This window comes from Fomitopsis serialis (assembly GCF_022376445.1).
Source record: "Fomitopsis serialis strain Sig1Antser10 chromosome Unknown B0H18scaffold_3, whole genome shotgun sequence".
NCBI classification, from domain to species: domain Eukaryota; kingdom Fungi; phylum Basidiomycota; class Agaricomycetes; order Polyporales; family Fomitopsidaceae; genus Fomitopsis; species Fomitopsis serialis.
In genome coordinates this window covers 872,098-893,577 of record NW_025954963.1, presented here as the reverse complement: position 1 = coordinate 893,577, position 21,480 = coordinate 872,098, and the positions used below count along the sequence as shown (strand labels likewise).

The 21,480-nt window shown below is 53.9% G+C and overlaps 9 protein-coding genes across 9 annotated transcripts; 2 read left to right on the top strand and 7 right to left on the bottom strand.

Moving 5' to 3' along the window:
* Window positions 1-79: 79 nt before the first annotated feature.
* Window positions 80-1,666, bottom strand: B0H18DRAFT_867915 (uncharacterized protein; the record flags this gene model as incomplete). The annotated part of the gene is made up of 3 exons (XM_048039894.1): window positions 80-1,059; window positions 1,153-1,432; window positions 1,559-1,666. 3 exons carry the CDS (start codon window positions 1,664-1,666, stop codon window positions 80-82), a joined length of 1,368 nt encoding a protein of 455 aa, XP_047899778.1.
* Window positions 1,667-2,379: 713 nt separating this feature from the next.
* Window positions 2,380-8,043, bottom strand: B0H18DRAFT_1091982 (uncharacterized protein). Its single transcript, XM_048032309.1, has 16 exons — window positions 7,869-8,043; window positions 7,678-7,815; window positions 7,598-7,624; window positions 5,631-7,185; window positions 5,546-5,580; window positions 5,408-5,495; window positions 5,248-5,350; window positions 4,961-5,188; window positions 4,855-4,903; window positions 4,656-4,747; window positions 4,488-4,594; window positions 4,420-4,434; window positions 4,288-4,366; window positions 4,217-4,233; window positions 4,069-4,163; window positions 2,380-4,017 (listed from the first exon to the last, which is right to left on the bottom strand). The coding sequence occupies exons 1-16, from the start codon at window positions 7,907-7,909 to the stop codon at window positions 2,727-2,729; spliced, it is 3,960 nt and encodes a 1,319-aa protein (XP_047899777.1). The 5' UTR covers window positions 7,910-8,043; the 3' UTR covers window positions 2,380-2,726.
* A 161-nt stretch (window positions 8,044-8,204) lies between these two features.
* Window positions 8,205-9,052, top strand: B0H18DRAFT_973801 (NADH-ubiquinone oxidoreductase 21kDa subunit). The gene is made up of 5 exons (XM_048043960.1): window positions 8,205-8,424; window positions 8,477-8,627; window positions 8,680-8,753; window positions 8,802-8,817; window positions 8,868-9,052. Exons 1-5 carry the CDS (start codon window positions 8,238-8,240, stop codon window positions 8,959-8,961), a joined length of 522 nt encoding a protein of 173 aa, XP_047899776.1. The 5' UTR covers window positions 8,205-8,237; the 3' UTR covers window positions 8,962-9,052.
* Window positions 9,053-14,615, bottom strand: B0H18DRAFT_973797 (Rapamycin-insensitive companion of mTOR, N-term-domain-containing protein). The gene is made up of 25 exons (XM_048043959.1): window positions 14,324-14,615; window positions 14,191-14,271; window positions 14,058-14,139; window positions 13,640-14,012; window positions 13,228-13,589; window positions 13,000-13,166; window positions 12,847-12,952; window positions 12,714-12,796; window positions 12,569-12,656; window positions 12,375-12,517; window positions 12,196-12,324; window positions 11,988-12,142; window positions 11,638-11,935; window positions 11,451-11,582; window positions 11,282-11,397; window positions 11,125-11,229; window positions 11,022-11,073; window positions 10,732-10,970; window positions 10,603-10,681; window positions 10,462-10,547; window positions 10,227-10,407; window positions 10,056-10,162; window positions 9,860-10,004; window positions 9,662-9,810; window positions 9,053-9,611 (listed from the first exon to the last, which is right to left on the bottom strand). Exons 1-25 carry the CDS (start codon window positions 14,516-14,518, stop codon window positions 9,227-9,229), a joined length of 4,038 nt encoding a protein of 1,345 aa, XP_047899775.1. The 5' UTR covers window positions 14,519-14,615; the 3' UTR covers window positions 9,053-9,226.
* A 492-nt stretch (window positions 14,616-15,107) lies between these two features.
* Window positions 15,108-16,600, bottom strand: B0H18DRAFT_322690 (uncharacterized protein). Its single transcript, XM_048037569.1, has 11 exons — window positions 16,426-16,600; window positions 16,354-16,365; window positions 16,278-16,284; window positions 16,153-16,207; window positions 15,992-16,101; window positions 15,871-15,930; window positions 15,786-15,813; window positions 15,674-15,737; window positions 15,597-15,621; window positions 15,377-15,543; window positions 15,108-15,314 (listed from the first exon to the last, which is right to left on the bottom strand). The coding sequence occupies exons 1-11, from the start codon at window positions 16,436-16,438 to the stop codon at window positions 15,256-15,258; spliced, it is 600 nt and encodes a 199-aa protein (XP_047899774.1). The 5' UTR covers window positions 16,439-16,600; the 3' UTR covers window positions 15,108-15,255.
* Window positions 16,463-17,414, bottom strand: B0H18DRAFT_973750 (uncharacterized protein). The gene is made up of 10 exons (XM_048043958.1): window positions 17,318-17,414; window positions 17,183-17,264; window positions 17,118-17,131; window positions 17,028-17,064; window positions 16,916-16,974; window positions 16,852-16,861; window positions 16,779-16,796; window positions 16,701-16,726; window positions 16,620-16,645; window positions 16,463-16,549 (listed from the first exon to the last, which is right to left on the bottom strand). Exons 1-10 carry the CDS (start codon window positions 17,383-17,385, stop codon window positions 16,488-16,490), a joined length of 402 nt encoding a protein of 133 aa, XP_047899773.1. The 5' UTR covers window positions 17,386-17,414; the 3' UTR covers window positions 16,463-16,487.
* A 440-nt stretch (window positions 17,415-17,854) lies between these two features.
* Window positions 17,855-18,809, top strand: B0H18DRAFT_973746 (uncharacterized protein). The gene is made up of 3 exons (XM_048043957.1): window positions 17,855-18,108; window positions 18,167-18,634; window positions 18,689-18,809. Exon 2 carries the CDS (start codon window positions 18,258-18,260, stop codon window positions 18,432-18,434), a length of 177 nt encoding a protein of 58 aa, XP_047899772.1. The 5' UTR covers window positions 17,855-18,108; window positions 18,167-18,257; the 3' UTR covers window positions 18,435-18,634; window positions 18,689-18,809.
* B0H18DRAFT_973743 (uncharacterized protein) lies at window positions 18,574-19,590 on the bottom strand. The gene is made up of 8 exons (XM_048043956.1): window positions 19,460-19,590; window positions 19,352-19,411; window positions 19,207-19,294; window positions 19,103-19,152; window positions 19,039-19,049; window positions 18,962-18,982; window positions 18,814-18,907; window positions 18,574-18,636 (listed from the first exon to the last, which is right to left on the bottom strand). The coding sequence occupies exons 1-8, from the start codon at window positions 19,574-19,576 to the stop codon at window positions 18,625-18,627; spliced, it is 453 nt and encodes a 150-aa protein (XP_047899771.1). The 5' UTR covers window positions 19,577-19,590; the 3' UTR covers window positions 18,574-18,624.
* Window positions 19,591-19,600: 10 nt separating this feature from the next.
* Window positions 19,601-21,220, bottom strand: B0H18DRAFT_1113801 (uncharacterized protein; the record flags this gene model as incomplete). Its single annotated transcript, XM_048033013.1, has 5 exons — window positions 19,601-19,618; window positions 19,671-19,826; window positions 20,639-20,860; window positions 20,913-21,041; window positions 21,092-21,220. The coding sequence occupies 5 exons, from the start codon at window positions 21,218-21,220 to the stop codon at window positions 19,601-19,603; spliced, it is 654 nt and encodes a 217-aa protein (XP_047899770.1).
* Window positions 21,221-21,480: the final 260 nt, after the last annotated feature.

Sequence of the window (21,480 nt, the reverse complement as noted above, 5' to 3'; positions counted from 1 at the left end):
GTGTTGTGTCTATGCTACATGTTCTACGACTTATATACAATGTAACGAGCGCATGATGTTATGAACGATTGGCACTGGGTTACAACCAGGAATCTCTTCGTGGCACAGTAGATCTATAGTGGATAACGTTGTTCAATGTGGGGTATCGGCAGGAGACCTTTGATAGGTCGTCAGGGAGTTCTAGGCGCCTCCTGGAGGGTAGTGGCCTTGCTGTGCAGCTCTGTAGCACCCGAAGGCCCCACTTGTAGCCTAGCCAGACGTCAGAGGGATATGGCATATGGAGTCCCTCGATCTCGACGTCCTTGCGCTGCCCGCTTCGTAAAAGCATGAACAACTTCTGCGGCAGGAAACGGTCTCGGGCAAGCACTTTGGCTGGCACCTGGACCTTCCGAAGCGGTGCGTCCGCCTTTCGTCGGACCTTGACGAGATGCATCACCGACTTGAAGAAGCGAACGCCGTGCTCCCCGTCTAGCGTCGTCGGCTCCGACTGGCCTCCAAGGGTGAGGTGGGTCAACCTCGGCAAGAGGACGTCGTCGGGCTCGACGTGAGAGTGCAGAGCGGCGAGGCCCCGGACGAACTGGTGGACGTGGAGGCCGACGAACGCCAGGTGTTCGATGCTCGGGAACAGCCTCAGGAACTCGCTGAAGCGTTGACCCACGATGAGTGGCGACGGATCCTCGGGCGAGCCAGGCATCTGCAGGCGCAGAGATCGCAGGTTCGGAAACTTGCCTTGGTCGCCATTGGAACCATCGTCTCTCAGCGCGTCCACATACCAGCCCGCGGTGACGTTGAACTGCACCTCCATGTCCTCGATCTGCAAAACCTCCAGCTGCGGCGCCTCGAGTAACTCCAGAATGGTCGCGTTCTGAAAGTAGTCGCCTATCCGCAGACTCCGGAGGGCAGGGAAGTGAAGGGAGACGTGCGAGTCCAGTTTGTAGCTCGACGTGACAGCGAGATGTGTGAGCTGTGGCGCGGCGTTGGATAAGACGTGAAGGTCTGACAATGTCCATGGGGCGCTCGCCACATCGAACGACCTCAAACGAGGTAACGACTCGTTGTCTTGCATAGGGAACGTACACCTGTGCAGCTGCACATGCTGAAGCTGTGGTGCGCCTGCGGGGAATGGCTTCGGATACATGTTGCCGTTGCCACTGAGTAGGCCTGCTTCGAATGGACATTCGATCGCCATAATCTCGAGCGACGGTGCGCTCAAGTTTTCTTGACCCAATAGAGACATGACGACGTCCAGAAGGTCCGGGAACGGAGTGCTGACATGAATTTGTCTCCACCGAGGCAATTCTTGAATGATAGTGGTGACCAGCGTGCGCAACGCGGTCTGAGAGACCGGTCGGCCTGACAAATTGGCGCCATTCTGCATTGTGATAATAATCTCCACATCAAGAAGGCGGCGTCGGGACCGATCCAGGTAAAGCTGCAACACGGCGGGAGTCGTGGTCGCTGACAAGCGAATGTGGGTCCAGAGGCGCGAGTAACTGAGGGCTATGGCCCGCCATCGTCGTGAGACTGCGGACACAGCAAGCTCCGTGGGGCAGGGCACGCGTCGGACTGTTGGTGTTGCGTCTACACGAGCATCGCATGGGGGAAGCTCGCCAGCGAGCACGAAGATGTGTTCCAAGAGTTCGTCAGGCAGACGGTCTATAATCATCTCCACCTGTGGCCGGCGTCGGCTGAACTGGAATGCGCAGAAGAGCGGTATGAGCAATGGTGTCCGGAACCAGTGGCGTAGACGTACACACCTGGGACAGAACTACCTTCGTGACCTGTTTAGTGATGCGCTTCATCCCGAAAAGCGAGTTCATGACAGCCAGGCAGTGTCTGCACAGGGGGCGAGATGGGGCTGGAGCATGCTCAAGCTGCCTTGTTATACCTCGTACACAGACAATGTGGCCTTGCGCGTGGTGCAAATGAGGCCTCACTCACAGTCAAACCACACTAATCAGGGCAAGCACAAGCCACTGACCCAAGCCAAAGGCACCGTGGCACGGGTGGCGTCGCTAACCTGAGACGGAGCGCGATAGGTCAGTCTTTGTGCTGTAGTCATGGCGATGAAAACATTCTACTCAAGCACATATCAAAGCAAACCAATATAAATATGTGGGTGTCGTTAACGTATGTACGCATGGGTCAAAGCAACCTGCACTGTGACGAGTGACGAGTCGCGCTTCGCAGTTGCCCGCCACTGGCACCAATTAACCATGTCGGAAGTTATCTTCTGACGGCTTGGCATCGCCACAGAGAAAATGGCAAATGAGTGGCGGATGGCGGGGTGGCCGAGTGAATCACTGAAGGGTCGAAACGTTGACGCGTTGACGAAGTGAACGACTCGACGGTCAAGTACCGTGACCGTGACATGGCCTTGCTCGTATTTGCATGTGTTAGGATCTAAAGGTACTGACTTCTAAACACGGTATGCCTTAGCACGGCGGTCGTTCAGTGTGAAAACTCGTGCGACATGTTGGTACACAAATATACATGCGGATCAACGGGGAAAACGGACGTAGAGTGGACATGCGAGCCATTAATGAGCGTACCTAGCTAGAACGTGCAAACATAGCAAGTAGTATAGTAACGCTGAGAAGGGTATCATCTACATAAGGTATAAACTTATATGACCATGCGTAACGACATAAACCAGCATAAACCGTAAATTCTACATGAATAGCAATGTGACGGGATTCGTCAGAAAGCAAGTCGTTGGGCGGACACTAGTACCACTTCGCGAACATCCATGATGTCCACCGTGACCGTGGCTTTTCTGCCTTCTCCTCTTCACCTTCCTCTTGCCTGAAGTGTTCTTGCTCCGCCTCTTCTTCCACGATTGCTTCCTCGACCACCGCTTCGCGGAGCGAGACAATGCTCATACCACCTACTGATGCCTCGGGCTGCATGATGGGCGGCAAACCCAGCGTGCTTCTCGACCGAACATTCGAGGGCCGCAAGGCCATCTCGTGGTCGGAGAATGAGCGTATTCGACGATCGGCGTTCGCAGCGTTGAGGAAGGCAGACGGGAGATGTCGCTGGTACCCTGGCATACCAGGTCCGAGCGAGGACGACCGCAAGCCGCCCATGCGTGGTGGGCCCCCATTCGGAAAGCCCAGTTCCGCCATTTCAGGCGAAGCCATGCTGCTCGTGTGGCTATATTGTCGGTCGCGCCGCCGTGAAGGGGGGTGCAATGAGGGCACGGTCTCCAGCTCACGCTCCATGTCAAGGCTGCCGACGCGGCTCGCGATGTCGGAGGGTAACTCTATATGCTCCGTCCCGTTCAAGCGTCTTGCACGCCCGTCGAACGAGGCCATGCGGTGATCCACGCTTGCCGTGCTGCTGAGGAACGAAGATAGGCCGGTCACAATGAACTCGTCTTCGTACCAGTCGCCCAGTCGCCCCACTCCAGGCGAGTTCGTCAATGAAACTCGCATGTTGACGGTGTCATCCAGATTGAGGAGGCCCGCAGGATCTGCAGGCAGCCATAGTTCGTCCTTGATGGGTTTGACATAATACGGGTTGTCGTAAGGGTGATCGGAGGAAGACTCGTCGTTCCACCTCGGGTGCGGTGGGTGTCTCGTCACGGCCGGCTCCCGTGGTGATTGATCGTTTTCAGGAATATGCGGCAGAACGTCCACGAACGATTCCTCGCCATCAGTCATGCGAGGAAACGTAGTCGGAGAGCCAGGCCGTAACACGTCGATGGAGGGGCGGCTATCCATCGAGGAGAACGGATTACCATGCCGTTCACCTCTGTGCTGCGGTCGCCTTGGAATAGTCGCATAGCCATTGCCTATCTTGTTCGGGAACTGCCAAGCGCGTATTGCAGGAGGTAACGTATGCGACGAGTCGGCTTTGGGCTCAGCGATAGTTGACGTCTCGGTGACGGTGACGTTTTTGTCCTTTGATTGCGCTGCGTCCAATACGGCCTCAGGAACGGCCGCGGTACCGCACATAACCTGGCCTTCCAAGAGATCATCTTGCTCAAACTTCGCCCGACAGATCCGCGTGAGTCTATCAAAACAATGAGCGACTGGTACCTTGTCACTGCGGCTGCATACATACATAACCTTGGTGAAGGCCGTCAAAATGATGAGCACTGCAGATACGCCCACATTCGCTTTCTTCTTGAGAACGACCATATAGGCTAGGAAGACAACCTAATAATATGTCAATGAGGATCTCGTAAAGCTCTTGGATCACTTTGACTGACTTGCGAGAGCATTAGTCCTGATTTAACAATCCCTTCAGCGACGACTCAAATGAGCAAGTGGACCAACGCACCATCACACGAGTACCGTATTATGCGTATCAACAATGTTTGGCCATTCCCCTCGTAGTTTTTGGCATAGACATGAAGAAGCTAAGCGGAGATGACTTTAGTTACGGCGGACATTCGCTCCATGATAGCCTTACCTGATTTCTGATGACAACTAGAACGACGATCAGTCCATTTTGTGTCGTCGTCCGAAGTCATACCACACACCTGACTCCACGCAGAAGTACAGAAACGCGAACGGTATGATCAACGGATTGAGGACGGCAAACACCACGACGATGTGCAGCACCAACGTGTGGTTTGGTAACCAATCTGAACATAAGTGCAGCGTGTTAGCAAGGGACGCATGTATCAGTCGGAGCAGCGCGCTCACAATAGTAGTTGAACGTTCGCGGTCGTATGCCCACCGCGCGTTTCCTCGGTGTGACTTGCCTTCGAGTGTTCGGATACATAATCAGCGGGAGCTATGTCGAGTCAGTACCAGTCCCGATGTTCCTGGGAATTTCTCTTACCCCAACTGCGCAGAGTCGTGGTGGTCAGTACACGGAAGCACATGTGACGGATATATCCACTCACACAGCGCAAGTTCCAAACCCCCGTGCATAGCCATTGTGAAGATCACTAGCACGAGACGTTGCGTTAACTCGAATGGCAGTCATGAACGAGATGTAGTCTTACGCCATCCAACGTAAAATGGGCCGGCAGTCGGAAAACTGTCCGCGACCACCTGGATCACCTCCAAACCCGAGGTCGCACTGAACGACACGAGGAAGGATTGCACCGCAGCGGTGCCGACGCAGAAGAAAACGAGCACGTTCACGACGAGGAACTTGTAGTACCGCGTCATGATCCTGTCGTGCAACGCTGACAGTGTTGCTATCGTGTGCGCTTTCTTTGCGATCAGCACTGTGTAGGAGTTCAGTACGACTTGGTTGTTTGATTGGCATGCGGGTACGGCCACTTACACAATAAGAGTGGAATCAAGAGAGCCAGGAGTGACACGAGCAAGGTGGGCACGAAGGACTGGATAAGCTCTTCTTCCCAGGGGTGCTTATCCAAGTAAGCTTTCTGCATTTCGTCAAGCACGGTCAGTAACGCTGGTGTGTAGCAACAGGCCGCACTCACCAGGCCAGGCCAGAAGGAACTGATATTCTGAATCGACACGAGCGTCACGAAAAGCGACACGGGAAAGATCCAGAAGACCGTGAAGCCCCTGCAAGAAGACGTCAGATGTTTACCCTCGGGACTCAAGCGTACACTCACCAAACGCCTATGTTGACAAGCCAGTCTTTCACAAACTGCACAGTATCGTGAGATCTTTGCCCCCAAAACGAGTGCCCACACCTACCTCCACCTGAAACGTCGGCTTCATCAGCCTATTCCAATCCAAATCCTCATACGACGGGGCCATCGTCACGAAGCACTGTAGCGGGTTCAGCGGGTGCACCGCCAAGTATTTGCACGCCCTCCGGGCGTCCGCGGGGTCCTCGAACGTCACGAACGCGGTCGACATCGGCTCGTACTCGCCCGGCGCGCGCGCGCGCTTCTCCGTGATGACCGACGAGAGCAGCTGCAGCTTCGCGGTATAGAAATCGATCGTGGGCACGACCTGTCCGCGATAGAGCGTCGAGAGCCGCGTGAGCGGCTGGTACGCCTCGAGCGTGCTCCGCGGGAGGCTAAGGAGCGCGTCCCAGACGGTGCGCTCAGGCGCGATGGGTGTCGCGGGGGAGAGTTCCTGTGGAGAGTCGGTGAGAGTGGGGAGGTAGTCGGGCTGCACAGATTCCCTGGTGAAGAGGCTACGCCCTCGTTGTGGTTTCACGAACGGTTTGAGCGTTTCCACCAGGAGTTGGTCCCTGTACTTGGAATCCCCCCTACCGTCGGCCCCGCTGCCCGACTGCTCACCGACGTTCGTGATCGAATTGATGCCCTTACCCTTCGCGGCCCCGGCTTGCTGCTGCTCAAGAGAGGTCTTGACAACGACGAGTGCCCGCTTTGCGAGCTTGATATGTGCCGTCTCAAGTAGACGTAGGTACTCTTCGCGGCGCATCAGTAGGTTGGCGAGCTCGGTCATCCTACGGACAACGGCTACACGTTCGATGGCTGGGACGTCTCCGGTGGCAGTAGGCGACTGTAACTGGTCGAACCCCCTTTGATCTTGCTCCTCTGGCTCGCTTTTGGGAGACCCTGGAAGAACGCGCCAGTTACCGAGCAGACGCGACATTCTGTTCAGTAGGAAGGAGACAGACTTGTTGAAGAAGCCTGGCTGGGTGGTGCTCGTGATGCCCAGCGCCGGCTTTGCAATGCGTCGGGAGAGGTAATACTCAAAGTACTCTTTGAGGTCCTTCTCGGTACGCAGCCCTGGCGGGATGTTCGTGACCATGACAGTCCTCAGGCGGACACCGCGATTCAGTCGTTCCGTGTCAAGGGGGACAGAGGATTTGAAAGGATACTGCGGATGAGGATGGAGGTAGTCCATGAGGTTCTGCTCATCGATACGCTCGCGTTCCTCGCCTGCAGCTACGATGTTCCGAGCGCGAAAGTGGAAGACGCCCTTCATGAGCCATACGAGGAAGCCGATCCAGCTCGCGGTGATCCAAATGAGCAAGAGAAGATGGATCCACAGCAACGATTGACCCTTGGCCGTGCTGACGAGCGACGTGATGGAGGCGCGGGTCATTGACTTTGGCGACACCGTGCCGTCGGAGAATATGGAATGGATGGGCAGCAAGATGGGAAGGGTCGTGAAGGACTGGATGAGCGTGTACCACCAGCATCCGCGGAGGAAGCGGACATAGAGAGTAGCGTCAATCCCCCGCAGCTCATTGAACTTGTCTTCAGAAACCTTGGTGACTTCTTTGACCCAGCCCAGAGGCCATCCGCGAGGCGTCGGGGGAGAAGGATTCCTAAAGGCAGGTTAGACAAGACACTAGAGCAGGTCATGCCACGCGACGAAGGGGGAGGAATAAACACGGGATCGATGCATGTACTGTACCGTTTCGACCATAGGTTCGCGGGGTGACCTATGCTATGACTTGGATAGTTCACCGGTAGACAGGGCAGGCGGCGGGTGACCGCCTTTGCCAGCACTGCGCCGCAGGCCCGAAAATGCATTCGTATACTTGTGACAGCCTACGAGAATCCTTAGTTCGGACCCCTCTGTGACCTATGATATGAAACCCTAGTTCGAGGGGGGCGACCTGTGACCGAACCGATGGTCGAAACGGTACAGTAATGTCTACATAGGGCTCCGCCCTCTCAGTGACAATAAATGGAACAAACGAACAAATAAGACGGTAGAGCAGAGGAACAACGCACTTTGCCCATGTTCGGCCTTGGTACAGGCTGGCGGCTATAAGCATACGAGTTGGGGGCGTTACATACGGCGGTGAACTCACTATCCAAATTCCCAGGACTCGACACTACCAACTCTCTCATCGCGGTTGACACCCCTCCGCTTCCTCTTCATGCACTCATGGGCAGTGATGCAGAGAACGAAGATACATCCGGCAATTACAGACTGATTGATGAGACCACTATATGTGTCGTACGTCAAAGTCTAGCAATATCATGCAGCTGCCGAGCTTACCTGTAGTTCTTGGAGAACGGGCGCGACTGGATGGTGGCCATGAGTTCGTGAGGGGTCGGACGGGGCGGGGCAGCTCAGAGCATGGGGCTGAGGTGTGTTCTACACCCGTGAAGGAGGAGGAGGGAGGAGGAGGGATGGAGCTGGAGTCTCACCATCTCGCAACCTCGCGAAGGTCGCGAAGCCTCCGTCTGGGCGCTTCCGCGGTGTCAGAACATCGCGTATCGCGTGCATGTGACACATGATCGCCATCGTTAGCACCAGCCACACCGGTTCGGCTTGGTTCGGCTCACGGCTGCCCGTGGACGTCGGTGAGCGTCGGTGACGCTCCGAACTCGGACTGAACAACGGACTTCACCTTCGACTCTGACTATGTCTGCCCTTCGTTCTTGCCAGCGGGCCTTCCCAGTCCGCGCGGCGGGCCGCGGCCTCGTATCTGCCCGCTCTATGGCCACGGACTCGCAGAGCGCAACCCCAGCCAAGGCTACCGACGATAAGCAGATTGAGCAAGCCCCCCAGCGAGACATTGTAGCGGCCGATATTGTCAGTGGTGCTCCTAGTAGGTATCACATCCGGATGCAGCGGTCGAGGTTTACTTACTTTGCTCTCAGCTGAGCTCCGCCACCGCGCCGTCCGGGTCTTCCAATACACGCGTAGCACGACCCAGAGTGGAGACGCGAAGTCGAAACGCTGGCGGATAGACTGGGATATCCTCCCCGGTGGTGGACGCTGGGAGAATCCTCTCATGGGATGGGCTAGCTCGTAAGTTGTCGTTCAGGCTGGTCCTAATGTCGCTCATACGCTGGCCGTGCAGCGCCGACTACATGCAGGGTACCCGTATTGGTTTCCGGACGAAGGAGGATGCCATCCACTTCGCGGAGAAGCAAGGTGAGTGAATCTGCCATTCGCAAAGACGGCGTCTCATTTGCACTGTAGGATGGGACTACTATGTGTACGCCGCGATCCGCTCACCTCATGTGAATCATGCTTATATCCTTCCAGTCAGCAACCTGAGGTCAAGGTCAGGCCCCCCAAGAACTATGCGGAGAACTACCTCTACAAGCCTCACAAGCTTCGTATCGTCCGCACGAAGTAGCATAGTAGCATATCATGACGGCAATCTAGAGCTGGTGCTGGAAACACTGCTATCGCGTGCCCATATGCACCTCATCCAGCGGATACTTCAATCTCTCCAGTCTGACATATTTGACATTGTCCCTATGGAGCTTGCATACAGGGTATAGTGTGACAGTACATGGCGAACAAACGACATAGAGAAAAGCAACGATGCAACGCACAGCGATCAGCAACAGCAAAAGTAGTCCAAACTTCCAAGTTCACAGCTCAGCGCAAACCGTCAGTTAATCAAAGTAATTACTCCCATCAAACCCCACAATCTTGCTCATCGGTCGCAAGCTCATCACCGGTGGCTTCTCTACGACCGCCACCCGCTCATCCTCATCCTCATCCTCGTCCTCGCTGTCCGACGCGCGGTGCTCCGGATTCGGCCGCCCGACGATGCTCACGATCCGCGAGAATGACGGCTTCGCGGGCTTGTGCACCCGCAGTGTGGTCGCGTACTCGGACAGCCTGCCGACCACGGCAGCATCGAGCTCGACGTCGAACAGGTCGAGGATGTACCGCCGCACTGGCAGGCGGTACTTTTGCGAGGAGATGGTGTGTAAGGCGCGGAAGTACATCTCTGACGAGCTGAAAATGTGCCGGTACTCCGGCCGCGTTTTCATCCTGCGGAGATGTCAGATGCAAACATATGAGAGGGAAGAGGGACAACTCACTTCGCTAGAGATCGTGAGGCGGTGTTGGCGATGACGGTGTTGGCGAGGTTGTAGATGGCCGCCATGACCTCCATCTCCTCTTCAGTCTTCGGCGGCTCGAGTCGCACATCGTCATCCCCTTCGTTGGCGACGCAGCCCCATGGAGGTATCTGCAAGACAATGAGCACAAGAGTACAAAATGGAAACCTTACGACATACATAGGTGAATTTCTCGACATCGACGGGCACGCAGATACCCGTCGGGATTCCCAGGGGAGACAGTGTTGCCTCCCAATGGTAGTCGTCCAAGATCTCAGCGCCTTGCGGTGTAGATGCAATTAGCCCAAGGACGAAGAAACACGTTCTGGGTTATGGCGTGAGCTCGGATACATGATCAAATCGAACTGAAACTTACCCTCGAACCGAGAGGACCAAAGATTCCTCCGCGATCTTGATGATCTCGGGGATGATCTCTTCGTCTTCCAGCAAGGTGAGCCCACCCTCGGTCGCCCCGATATTTCCCTAGATGAACCAAAGTCAGCGTCAGCCTCCGACAAGAGCCATTAACACAGCTTTCAAAACGCACGACCGCCCAGAGCACGCTTTTGAGCTTCATGATCAAGTCATGGTCCACGCTCTCAAGGCCGTGCTGCCTGATAAACTCTGCGAACTCTGCGAAATGACCCTTCTCCTGCAAGACTTGATACCCAAGCTCCGTCTTCGCCATGACGCCGTAGAAGTGCGGCGGTACCATGCTCTCGAGGGTACTGATCATCTACTTCAACATCCATGACCGTGCCAGTAGGGGCGGGGCAACTCACAGTGCATCCTCGTCTTCGTCGCCGCTGGGGCTAAAGATCTTGGCCAGGAAGACTTCGATATACACCACGTACTGAAGGTTTCTCTCCTGAAAGCCCGATGCTGTCAGTCACGAGCGCATGCTCTCTTGTGCTCAAGCTTACATGGAACCATATGTCCATCTCGCGGTCAATGTAGTTAGCAGAATACAAGAAGCGGAAGCCCATCGGAGTGGACATGAACCTATTCAACTCATGAGAGACTGTTCAGAGCGAGCATACTGACAGACATACTTCAGCATGAGCGGATGCCCCATCTCGCCAAGATGGTCCAACGTCGGCTGCATCTCGACAACCGACTGGAGGACATCCGGGGACTCGCAGGCCTCCTCCAGGAACCGCACAGCGACTTCTCGGACCTCGATAGCGGGGTCGTACAACTGCGTGAGGAGAAGCCGGAGTGTCCACGAATTGGTAGTTGCACTCGCACGGATAAGCGCGCCCAAGTGATTCGTTGCAAACTCTCTAATGTGCTGGAGAGGAGTCAGCAGAGACCAGATTGAAGGAATCGATGGCAGAAATACCTTGTAGCTAGAGGTGAGCGCCTTCGACAAGACGATTCGCGAATGTCCATCACTGCACGACGGTAATGAGAGGGTATTGACAATCAGAAACAGTGGCACGCACTAGCTATAGTCAAGATTCTCAATGATACCCTTCAGCAAATCTTCGCGACTCCTTAGCTCTGTCAAGTGGTAGAACGCAGTAAAGAGCTTGAACTTTTCCAACAGTCTGGGAGCTGTCAACACCTCGGATGGTTTGCTCATGCACGATGATGACGTACTCAAGTCCTTCCTTCCGCTTGCTAAGAGTGCCGAGCATCTCGAAGTAGCCGAATGTCAGTGTCTCATTCATCCGTTTTTTGGAGAAGATCGGATCGGATGTGGGAGCGCCGTTGAACTGGTGGGTGGTCAAAGGACGTTCGGAACTTTAGGGATGGGCAAATGACTCACCGGGTCAAGTTGGGCGAAGCTCTTCACAATCTGGTTGAGGAGGTCGTCTTCACCCAGGAACTTCACGCCCTCCGACGAAGTCAAGAGAGCGTTCAACAGCTGACAGCCTAAGCGAACCCAGCGTATATTTGCCTAGTAGACCAATGCTGCTCAGAGGCGTGCGGTTCTCAGAGAAGGGTACCCTCACCTTCGTCTTCGGCAGCTCAGAGAACTTATGGCTGAACGGATGGAAGAAGCTCATTAACTTGCGCATATACCGCGACACTCGTATCGCCTCCTCCATCCTCTTCGGATTCAGGAGCGGACCCTCGATGAGCTCTTGCAGGACTTCGAAGTTCCACTTCGAGGGGTCTTTGGCGGTCATGACTTGAGAGTCTAACAAGATTGCTTGGAAGGCCTTGTCGTCCATCTGCATCGCCTGCTTCATCTTGTCCTGTTGAACCTGCCTCTGCCCGCGACGCACGGCGTCCTCCACTGAATTCGCTCTGCATAGTGTGAGTACAGGACTCTCCCGACGGAAGACAGAGCGTTAGCTACCTTGGACGTGTATCGCACTTGTCTGTAACGGGCGCAGGCTGGACACGTGCTCGATGGCGGTTGAAGCTGTCGATTGAAGACAAAGCTGAGTTACCGATGATGCGATGTTCGCCAACCGAATAGTCGGATGCCAGGTTGAACACACGTGGAAGAGCCTGAAGACAATTCGTTAGCTGACAACACCGTGTCACTGACGAAGGATGGTTACCTGAATGTGTGCCGCGATGGACAATGGTAACACCCTGTTCGACATCTGCAAGATCTCTGCCATGAGGAGTACCGCTTTGCGAGAGAGGTTCGACCCGACTGGACTCTCTTCCAGCATGCACGTGAGTGCCTAGACAATCCAGTTCGTCACGTAGTCGAAACATCGGGATTCACACTCACGTCCAGAAGCCCAGCGCCGCAAAGCACTTGGATCAACAATGCCAGGAAGTGCTCAATCAGCTTGACCGTCACCTGTGGTCTTTGCGCAGGCTCGGGCAAGGGAGGAAGCTCCTTCTGGTCTGACGTCGCACTCTTGCGGTAGACTGTAGGGAAGGTAAGCTTCCATTACTCGTCTGATTACACGAAATCCTCACTCGTTAGGCGCCTTCCTGCGATGAAGGCTTGGTGCCAGTCAGGTGCCCTGATGTTCAATAGGTCAAAAAACATGTCCAGAATGACTTCCTGCATGCAACGAACGTAAGCATGGCGCCCCCGAGCTGCTTCGACACGCATACGTACGCGGGTCTCGAGTGAAGGTATTCGTAGGCCATCGACCAAGGAGCGTATGGCTAGCTTGTCTTGTATGCAGAAATATATGAGACCTGACAAACCATTGTTAATGACGTTGTAAAAGCGGGATGGAGTCACATACCACTCCATGTTCGGAGCATGGAAGTGACCACTCTCGAGCACGCTCTCATGCGGTCGACGTGTTCCAGCCCCTTGCCATATGCATCCGTCACTCCAGATAAGGCCATCTATGGAAACTCAGTAGACCGCACCACCACGTTGTAGCTACTCCCACCTCCAAGTCGATCCCGGGACGTAGATACGCCCGAGTAGATGGGCAGTCCACGATATGGAGAAACACAGACGCAAGGAGAGGCGCCATCTCAGGGGGGCCATCAGCAAGAGCGTGTAGCAGAACCCGAATACCACCCGTCTTCGCCATCAATTCGATGTCGATGACCACTACGACAAGCCTTGTCAGTCTGACAGACTACAGTGAGAACCGCAGCAAGGAGAAACCCACAAATCTCTGTCAGCGTCTGCAGGCATATCGGCCTAAAAGGGTCATCCACGCTCTCCGCAACTGCATTCAGAGCGCGCAAGACTGCGTTCGAGAGCGGGACCGCACCGGCACCACGAGCGTTGGTACCACCCGGACCCCTTCTCTCTGAGCCAATCTCCACGATTGCACGGATGAGCTTGATGACCTGCTCCTTCTCGACAGCATATTTGTTGTCGCGGGAGAGGGACTTGACCATGAACCAGTCAAGCTTCTGCTCCTTCAGACGTTCGACGGAGTGGAAGTCAACCAGCGAGTGCCTGATGAGCCGGTACGCTGTTGCACGAGAGTGCTTCAACGAGCGATCGGAGAGTGAGGGAAGAACCCTGCGGTGATCGATTGAGCTTGCTTTTATGACGCCACGCAGTACACTCACGCTTTCACAACCTCTTCGACCTCTAGCTCGTACCGGACGCGTAGGTTGCGCTGCAGGACAGTGACAAGCCGCGTCATGGCCTCTACTCTCGCTCTCTCCAGATCGCCGCCGTTCGCCACGGTCACGCTGGACATGACAGATGAGGAGGGCGAAGTGGACGGAGAGGCGCCTGAAGGCGACGGTGCAGCAGGTGTGGAGCGATACGAAGAGAGAAGAGTCCTCATGCAAGAGTTAGCCTGCTGCATCGCTGAGCGGAAGTCCTCTGCAGCTTCGGTGGTATGCTTGACATGCATAGGTGGAGGTCTGTGCGGTCTTCCCTTGCCATTGATTGTAGTCGTCTCAGGACCTTGCTTGCGATTGCCTTTGGAAGAATCTGTGGCGACATGACGATGGTTCAAAGGACTTGGAAATGGCTCACAAGTCTCAATAGTGCTAGTTATGGCACTAATCTTGTTCTTGGCGACCTCCAGTTCGGACTCGACCTGTAAGCGTAATGTGTCCTACGCCAGTTGTCCATAAGCGGATAGCACAGCCGGCAGGGTGTATCTCACTGTCAATGGCATCTGCAGCATATTCTCCGCTCCCTCCTTGATGGCATTAGCAATCTTGAGTTCAGTGTGCAATTTCTCGAACTACATGGAATATCACGCCTCCAACCAGTGAGACAAAGTCATGAATACGCACCTGATCGGGTACCGCCTGCTCTTCTGACATATCAAGTCCCCTGCTGTCCCCATTCGTACCAGAATGGGTCATGAAGGACGAGCCACCATTCGCGAGGGTTGTGCCAGTCAGGTTGGTGTACGCTGACATCCCCGCGTCACCTAGACGCTGCGTCGAGCCAGACGACGACGCATGGTCGACGACGACGGAAGGCATCTCCGAGCTGAGATTAGTGCTGGAGGCAAGTGGGAGGTGTCGCTATGGTTGCATGCCACAGAAAGGCAGACCCACCGGAGGTTGGGAGGCTCGTCAGCGATCGCCTCAATCCCCGGACCCAGATCCGGATCGTACTGCAATGTAGATCACGTGCCAGTAATTCGCCGTACTACATTGAAGCTTAAATTCAAGCTTCGTATGTTCACACCTCGCTTTGTCCTCCCAGTACTTGCCTTTAACTTGTGGCGATTCCATGGACTGCGCGGAAAAGACGTGTCTCTACATTTTGCACTTCCACCAACATCTTCCCATAGTTACCCGTGGATCCGACTCTTCAATTGCCAGTGCCAGTGTGCACCGTCTTCCTCGTCTCGTCGGCAGATTTCCTTCCCTGTAACAATGGTACAAGCGGTGCGAGGGTCATGCTCGACGCAGTGGTAAACTCGAAGGACGTATTCACTCACATTCTTCTCTTTGAGCGTATGTTCCGCCGAGTCACTGTCGCGCAGATGGAGGAAGACCATGATAGCCTTCGTTGGCATAGACGCAACACCGTTATTAGACCGTAGCTCCTATCATATCGTAACACGTTGAATATAGTACAGCCTTACATAGCTATTAATAGACCTCAAGTGCACGGCGAAGTTGAGGTCTCTGGTAATGAGCCCCCCAGTGCCGTTGACTCCTCGCGGCGGAATGCGACTGTCTGGCTAACAGCGTTGGATAGCCGCCAGAACTCAAGACTCGTCTGAGTGTGGTACCGTGTTATCATGACCCATCTTCTCCAGCCGAGTATCTATACGTGCGCCAGCGGCTCCAGTACAGTGCCATCGACAAATTGTGCTGAGGGGAACTCACTGTAGCCGGCGACGCACGAGTCCGCGTTGTTCGGAGTCACGGCGGTGCTGCAAGCAGATTCGTCCGTGGCTTGCTCTACGTCTAGCATGGTGGCGAAGATGATGCTGTCCTCGAAGTATGTCGAGCCATCCTGGCCGTACTCAGCCAACGAGTGACGAGCATTCAGCCTGTACAGCTCCGTGAGTTGTTCTCAGATACTTTCTCAGCGTATCATGCTCACATAGCAAGGATAGAGTTGACGTATACTGCAAGGCTATGAGCGCTGACGTTTCGAACAATCCAGGAATGGCGGCTCACCTTTGCTGGATGGGATATGGAATATGGTCCAATAGTACGAGTCGTCGTCTAACCAACCGATGTACTGATTCACTGAGATTAGCGATTCCCGCCGATGAGCGTATTGACTGACCATAATGAATGCGAACAGTTCGACCAGGCTGACAACGGGTTAGCGATGACTTGTAAGACGGTCAAGGAAGCGGGAGTGGTCGCACGCAGCAAACAGGGTTCGGAAGACCGTGTATAAGGTGTACCTCCGGATCGTCGACCTCATGCTAATGCAACATCATGACGGTGTCAATGCGCCTTGTAGCATATAGATGGACAGGAGCTTACATCGAGTCCGGAGCCAGTTTGGCGCCTTCAACTCGGACTACCCAGCAGAGAGCTGCACATAGGAAGAGGTTCGCCATGAAGGCCGTGAGCGTTTGTATTGAGATTTGCATCTGCCTCCTGTCAATGTCGTGTGGTCCATATGATGCTGGGCTGTAACTGACTTTTGGCTCGCGTAGCAATTCCCACAAGTCGCGAACGAGCTGGGAGTCGTAGCCTCTGTGACCGTATTGATATCAAGGTCGCAATGAATGGTCTGGGCTGTCGTCAACTCAAGGAGTGGACATACAGCATTGCTGTTACGGACCCGTGCATCAGCGACCTCGAGACCAATGCTATGATCGAGCCCGGGCCTTGATACTCACAGAGCGCAGAACCTGAGATCTCGTGTTAGGATGGACGGCACACAAAGTATGTGATTTTCATGCTTTACTCACCAATTGCGATCATCGACAACGCGCTCTTGAAACCATTCACGTCAATACACACGATATGGTGATCATCCGCACTGACTAACGGATGTCACAACTAATGGTACTCTGCACCGTTGCCGCCGAGACACTTTCAATTGTCAAGCGGCATTCGTCATCATCATAGGGTCTAGGAATAGACAGTTGCATCCAAGACTCACGTTTCCACAACGTGAAGATGTCGAAACTAAGCAGATCATGGTCAGTATATGTTCGTCAAAGTACATGAGGGTGAACCAGACCTCCGCACAGCAAATGTAACAGTAGCCTGATGATCCACGTAAGTCGTACTTAAATCTGCACAAGCCACAGCTACATACAGAGGTGAGGTGTTCTAGCTGGGTGGAGGAGCATCAGTGAATTGTTCGCACAAAGGTCTATGGATGTACGCACCGCTGAGGATCTGAAATGCAGAACCCATCAGGAAGGGCTGGTTGCACAGCTGTGGTGGACATACCTCGGCAGTGACGATATAGACGTTGTACCATGATTTTGAACCATATAGTACCAGTTACCCTGAACCGGTCTTAGGCGCAAGAAGATCGAAAATAGTAACGGGGAATACGCACATCTACACTCATGATTGTCGACAGCGTATCTAGTGCCCTAAATGGAAGCACTGTAGATATACTCATGTTAGAATGTCAGGTCATTCGCACCAGAGAAGTATGATCTGTGAAGCATCACTTTGATTAGACACTACGGATGTTACTCAAAGACCCACCAGGCTTCGCATAGTCGAACCGTCTCTGTCTGAGTAATGTCTGAGATAATACATGAGCTGAGCACAAGTGCAGCCATGCATTCTGAAAAATCCACGTCAGCAGCTGGAAAGGTGGGACGAGATTCAGTCACATACGCAGTGGCCAAGGTCATGCCGATGAAAAACGAGCTGAACGAACGCGGCGTGAGGTTCGTCATCTGCATAATCGTTGAGCTTGTGCCAGTGATCAAGGTGGACGTGGTGAGCTCGACCCGGCCTACATATAGATATTTGAACATCGCTTTGAATTGGCTTGACCGCCGCGGCACTGCAGATACTTGCTGCCTTGGTAGGACAGCATCCCGCTGGCAGTGTCCATCTGCATGGCAGAAGCGGTGTGGAGCTCCGAGGCAGTCGGAGGTCGCCCCAAACCAGTCGGTGCTCCGAGCAGCTCCGGATTCGACGCGGGCACTTGACCGGCTTTGACGGTCTTCTAAATGAATTGAAAGGAGGAGTCAGATCCGTGAAACGAACTGCCGGAGCACGGATCAATGGACATTGCGTTGATATCAGCGCAGGCCGGGCGGCCGTACTAGCTTGCACTAGCATCGGGAAACGTTGGCACAGAAACGACCGCCGCCGTCCGAGGGCTACATATATCCTTCCAGAGCCGACGTGGTTGGCCGCCGCTACCGGCCCTCCAACTCTGCTCAAACTTCAGTGCTTCAAGCTTCACGCGTCCGCGTCAGCGCTGAGCGCTCCCCAGCGCGCTTACCGTGATCGGCGGTAAGTACATCTGAGATCTTGAGCGCTTTAGCAATCGCACTTGGACGCAAGTGCTCACCTCTCTGGACGACGTCCACAAGTCGACGGCAGGGCGAATACGCGTTGCTCGTGTCGCTGAATGAACACGAGATTGTCGTGGAGGACCATGACCGAGGGTCGACGTTCGTACGGTTCAATCTTGTGGTACGCAGTCAGTAAGGTCTCACTGCTCAGATCCAGCTTCGGGCTCGGTCAACCAACTATATTAGTAGGTCGGTAGACTCGCAGGTACGGCCGTCAACCTCCTTCTTTTCCCCATGGCACCATAAAGATGCGTCTATACTCGCGACGAAGCTTTGTGAGCGCAAGCGGCTTCAACGGGATCTACTGGGGCGTCGGGAGCGTCACGGTCGCACCCAGAGGTATGTATCATACACACCTTCTGTACAGCCTCGCACGGCAGCGCACCCGCCACCCCGCAGAGCGTAGTCCGCTTCCAGAGAGATGAATATAAGAGCTCGAGACGCCATAGATACGAAGGTTGGGACGGTGGAAGTGACGAAACGGGACACTTCTAAGTTATGTGTACCGCAGCTGATGGGACGGGTCAAAAAAAACTACCAGTTTTGATACGTTCTTCTGAGCCTCCTCGTCCGCAGAAGCGCAATGTCGCTCATGCGACAGAGCATGCCTTGATGTCATTTCGGAACCTAAGCACGGTCGTGGTCAATCAATAAACACGCTGCCTCTAACAGTTCACGGACCTCGGAGGAGTGATCATCAGCGTCTGCAGCTTCCTCGAGGGCGACCTCAGTCGAGCATTGAGGGCCTGCGCCCACGCCCTGTACAATCGACGATGTACGCGCCGTAGGCTGTCGACTGCTCACCGAGAGAGTTAGACGAAATCCTAGGTCGACTTCGGAGGCCTCTCTACGTAACAGGACTCTGTTGTTCAGTGAGACCAACAGGCTATTGGCATACCTGAGGGAAATGGCGTCAGCACTGTAAGAGTTGTAGTGAATACTGATTCGTCACAATTTCGGCAGAGTCAACAAGCTATCGGCGGGTCAAAGAGCTGCTGGAAGTGCGAAAATGGTTTGACGTGGACTCACAAACAAGACGCCTAGCGAGACTGGTCAACGTGTTTGTCGTTCACCGATACACTATGAGACTGACCACAGCTGGTATATACCACAAAAAACACACAATCGCGATTGCATTTATGACTAAAACGTCGATGAACTCATCGAAAATAGTATGACAAGAACAACGAGACATACCTGTAACGCATCCCGTCTCAATCACCATTCTTATAATGCGATTGACCAACAGATCGGTTTTTGCCCATTCATTTCTCATGCGATGTAACTGGATGAAGGTTAAATCATTTGGCAATAGAAACCCGACTACCGTGACTAGACGCACCAAATAGACCATGAATGCGGATATCGTCACATCTACGGTGGCGCTACCAGCCGACCAGACCTAGTTACGCTCGTAAGGCGTCCGATACTTGATATCGATACGAATTACCATCGGAGATACCCTGAAAATGGTTGGCAATATTACGTTGTCTGGCTGTACGATGCATATCATGATGCTACTGTCACTTTGTGCGTTACCGTCGATTGATATACGCACCTTCATCATGACAGCAGATATGATGCCAAAACATCACGCGAACCAGATGGCCTGTGCGTAGCTCAGTATAGTACTGTCCAACGAAGACACTTCTGTGACTCACAAAGATGATGATGACTGAGAAGAGTCGGCTCTGCGACAATTTCGCGATACGCCAAGCATAGAAGAGTTGAACAGTAGTTGCGGTGAAGACGGGCATGAGGAACATAGGCAGCCAAGCATCTTGTGCCATTGGCCAGGTCGCATCGTCGACGGTAGTCTGGAGAACAAAAGTATAATATAGGTTGTGAGTTATCATGATAGTCTGAGCCCACTCATAGAGGCAGACAAGATAGACTGTGTGAGGTCTGCTTAGAGGACGTCAGCCTGGCTTATACAGACCGTACCTAGGCATTTCTGGAAGGCTAAATCCTTCGGAAAACACACATAGTAAATGTCTGAAATTGTGGCCGTCAATCATGTATAGCCTTCAAGATGAAACAACTCACAAACTTGTACAGACAGAATGCCTTGCAAAGCGCAGCTAAATGCGAATCCTAGGAACTACGAGATCCGATTGGAAATGGAGGCCATCACGACCGTTCATGCACTGATGTAGCAGAGAAGACGTACGGCAGGCCCTAGACTGTGGTGATCATGAGATAATTTGTCATAACAGGTCTCTTTCAACTCACGCGAGAGACATAGTTGACCAGTCGGACGATATATTAGTCATGATGATATGAGCCCGTGGGTTCACTATTTGGGACAAGCAATTGCTGGGTGGGACTACACGTTTCAAAGCGTCAGCGAGCGTAGCCCTCGTAATTTGTATGTCGTAGAGGTTGACGACGTGTACGGTGCGTTGCAGAGGCGGATGCGGCATAAGGCAGGCAGCAGCATGTAATATATACTGCATCATACTAGGGAGTAGCGCTCCGTTGGCACAAGATCGCACAGCGTGACGCTGCCTAGCGTTCGCTAAATTATGAAAGCTTCGTAATTGTTAGTCACAGTGGGTTCAGGATCATCGTGAGCGACCTGGTACATTGCCTTCGCATTGCAATTCACGCACAGTGGGTGAGGACGCACACCGAAGACCAACTCCATTGCATGTTCCTCATCATTGTCCTGAAAGAAGTCCTGATATGACTGAGTGAAAACACCTTCACCGAAGCGGAAGAAGCTTATCATGCCCGTGTCAACAGCTGCGATAACAACCATCGTCTTCGCTGTCTTTGACGATAGAAACAGATTGACTTTGCGCGCCGTCTCTGCGGGCGTCGGCGACGAGAACGCCCCAGCAAAAACAGTCTCTGCATAAGAGAAGAAGATCGCGCCGTCTTCGGGGCATGTGGTGCAGCACCGGCACTGGCAGCTTTCTGATGAGCGAAAGATTGACGAAGCGGCGGTGGCGGTTCTGGTAGTACCACTGTGGTAGCACATCGAATACGGCAATCAACTCCGTGAGCGTGGGCATGGGTGGGTCCCCGCGCTATGGTTCATGCTAAGCGAAGTCCGGCGATTCAGGAAAATGAGACGCACTTGACAACCACCACCGAGTAGTCGAGCGGTGGAGGCGGTCTTTGCGAAGGGAGTGGATGGCTTGTAGACGTTGAAGAAGATCTGAGACAGAAGCTCGTGGAAGTGCCTTGACGTACAGAGGTGCATCATGGCCGCCCGCCGCGCAGGAAGCGCAGAGGCTAAGATGAGTTTCCTACATAGGACCATGTATGAGACGCTATTCCAGCACGATCCATGATCCAACTTGAGGATGGGCCTTGATCATGCGTACCATGAAGGCAACTGAGACCAATGGGTCGCCATCAGTCAAATCGCGGCGCTAACAGGTGCATTAGAGCACGCAGTGGCCACCGCATTATGAACAGCACTTTCAACTTTGTCAATATATGATAATTCGAGGCTTTTCAAAA

What these genes read in the sequence shown, in the direction of transcription:
- B0H18DRAFT_1091982 (XM_048032309.1), bottom strand. Translation starts at nt 7,909, where the DNA reads ATGGCCACCATCCAGTCGCGCCCGTTCTCCAAGAACTACAG. An exon ending in CTTGATTCCACTCTTATTGT is followed by an intron (nt 5,189 to 5,247) that starts GTAAGTGGCCGT and finishes ACTCCTACACAG; the next exon opens with TGCTGATCGCAAAGAAAGCG. An exon ending in ACGGCCTTCACCAAGGTTAT is followed by an intron (nt 4,018 to 4,068) that starts GTATGTATGCAG and finishes TTGTTTTGATAG; the next exon opens with ACTCACGCGGATCTGTCGGG.
- B0H18DRAFT_973801 (XM_048043960.1), top strand. Translation starts at nt 8,238, where the DNA reads ATGTCTGCCCTTCGTTCTTGCCAGCGGGCCTTCCCAGTCCGCGCGGCG. An exon ending in TATTGTCAGTGGTGCTCCTA is followed by an intron (nt 8,425 to 8,476) that starts GTAGGTATCACA and finishes CTTTGCTCTCAG; the next exon opens with CTGAGCTCCGCCACCGCGCC. An exon ending in CTCATGGGATGGGCTAGCTC is followed by an intron (nt 8,628 to 8,679) that starts GTAAGTTGTCGT and finishes CTGGCCGTGCAG; the next exon opens with CGCCGACTACATGCAGGGTA.
- B0H18DRAFT_973797 (XM_048043959.1), bottom strand. Translation starts at nt 14,518, where the DNA reads ATGCCTTCCGTCGTCGTCGACCATGCGTCGTCGTCTGGCTCGACGCAG. An exon ending in CGCAGGAAGGCGCCTAACGA is followed by an intron (nt 12,518 to 12,568) that starts GTGAGGATTTCG and finishes CCTTCCCTACAG; the next exon opens with TCTACCGCAAGAGTGCGACG. An exon ending in AGATGGACATATGGTTCCAT is followed by an intron (nt 10,548 to 10,602) that starts GTAAGCTTGAGC and finishes TCGGGCTTTCAG; the next exon opens with GAGAGAAACCTTCAGTACGT.
- B0H18DRAFT_322690 (XM_048037569.1), bottom strand. An exon ending in AATTGCTACGCGAGCCAAAA is followed by an intron (nt 16,102 to 16,152) that starts GTCAGTTACAGC and finishes GACAGGAGGCAG; the next exon opens with ATGCAAATCTCAATACAAAC. An exon ending in AACTGTTCGCATTCATTATG is followed by an intron (nt 15,738 to 15,785) that starts GTCAGTCAATAC and finishes TCAGTGAATCAG; the next exon opens with TACATCGGTTGGTTAGACGA.
- B0H18DRAFT_973750 (XM_048043958.1), bottom strand. Translation starts at nt 17,385, where the DNA reads ATGCAGATGACGAACCTCACGCCGCGTTCGTTCAGCTCGTTTTTCATC. An exon ending in GGCATGACCTTGGCCACTGC is followed by an intron (nt 17,265 to 17,317) that starts GTATGTGACTGA and finishes TGGATTTTTCAG; the next exon opens with AATGCATGGCTGCACTTGTG. An exon ending in CATCTTCACGTTGTGGAAAC is followed by an intron (nt 16,550 to 16,619) that starts GTGAGTCTTGGA and finishes GACAATTGAAAG; the next exon opens with TGTCTCGGCGGCAACGGTGC.
- B0H18DRAFT_973746 (XM_048043957.1), top strand. Translation starts at nt 18,258, where the DNA reads ATGCGTCTATACTCGCGACGAAGCTTTGTGAGCGCAAGCGGCTTCAAC.
- B0H18DRAFT_973743 (XM_048043956.1), bottom strand. Translation starts at nt 19,576, where the DNA reads ATGATGAAGGTGCGTATATCAATCGACGGTAACGCACAAAGTGACAGT. An exon ending in CCGCATTCATGGTCTATTTG is followed by an intron (nt 19,295 to 19,351) that starts GTGCGTCTAGTC and finishes ACCTTCATCCAG; the next exon opens with TTACATCGCATGAGAAATGA. An exon ending in TTGTTGACTCTGCCGAAATT is followed by an intron (nt 18,908 to 18,961) that starts GTGACGAATCAG and finishes CATTTCCCTCAG; the next exon opens with GTATGCCAATAGCCTGTTGG.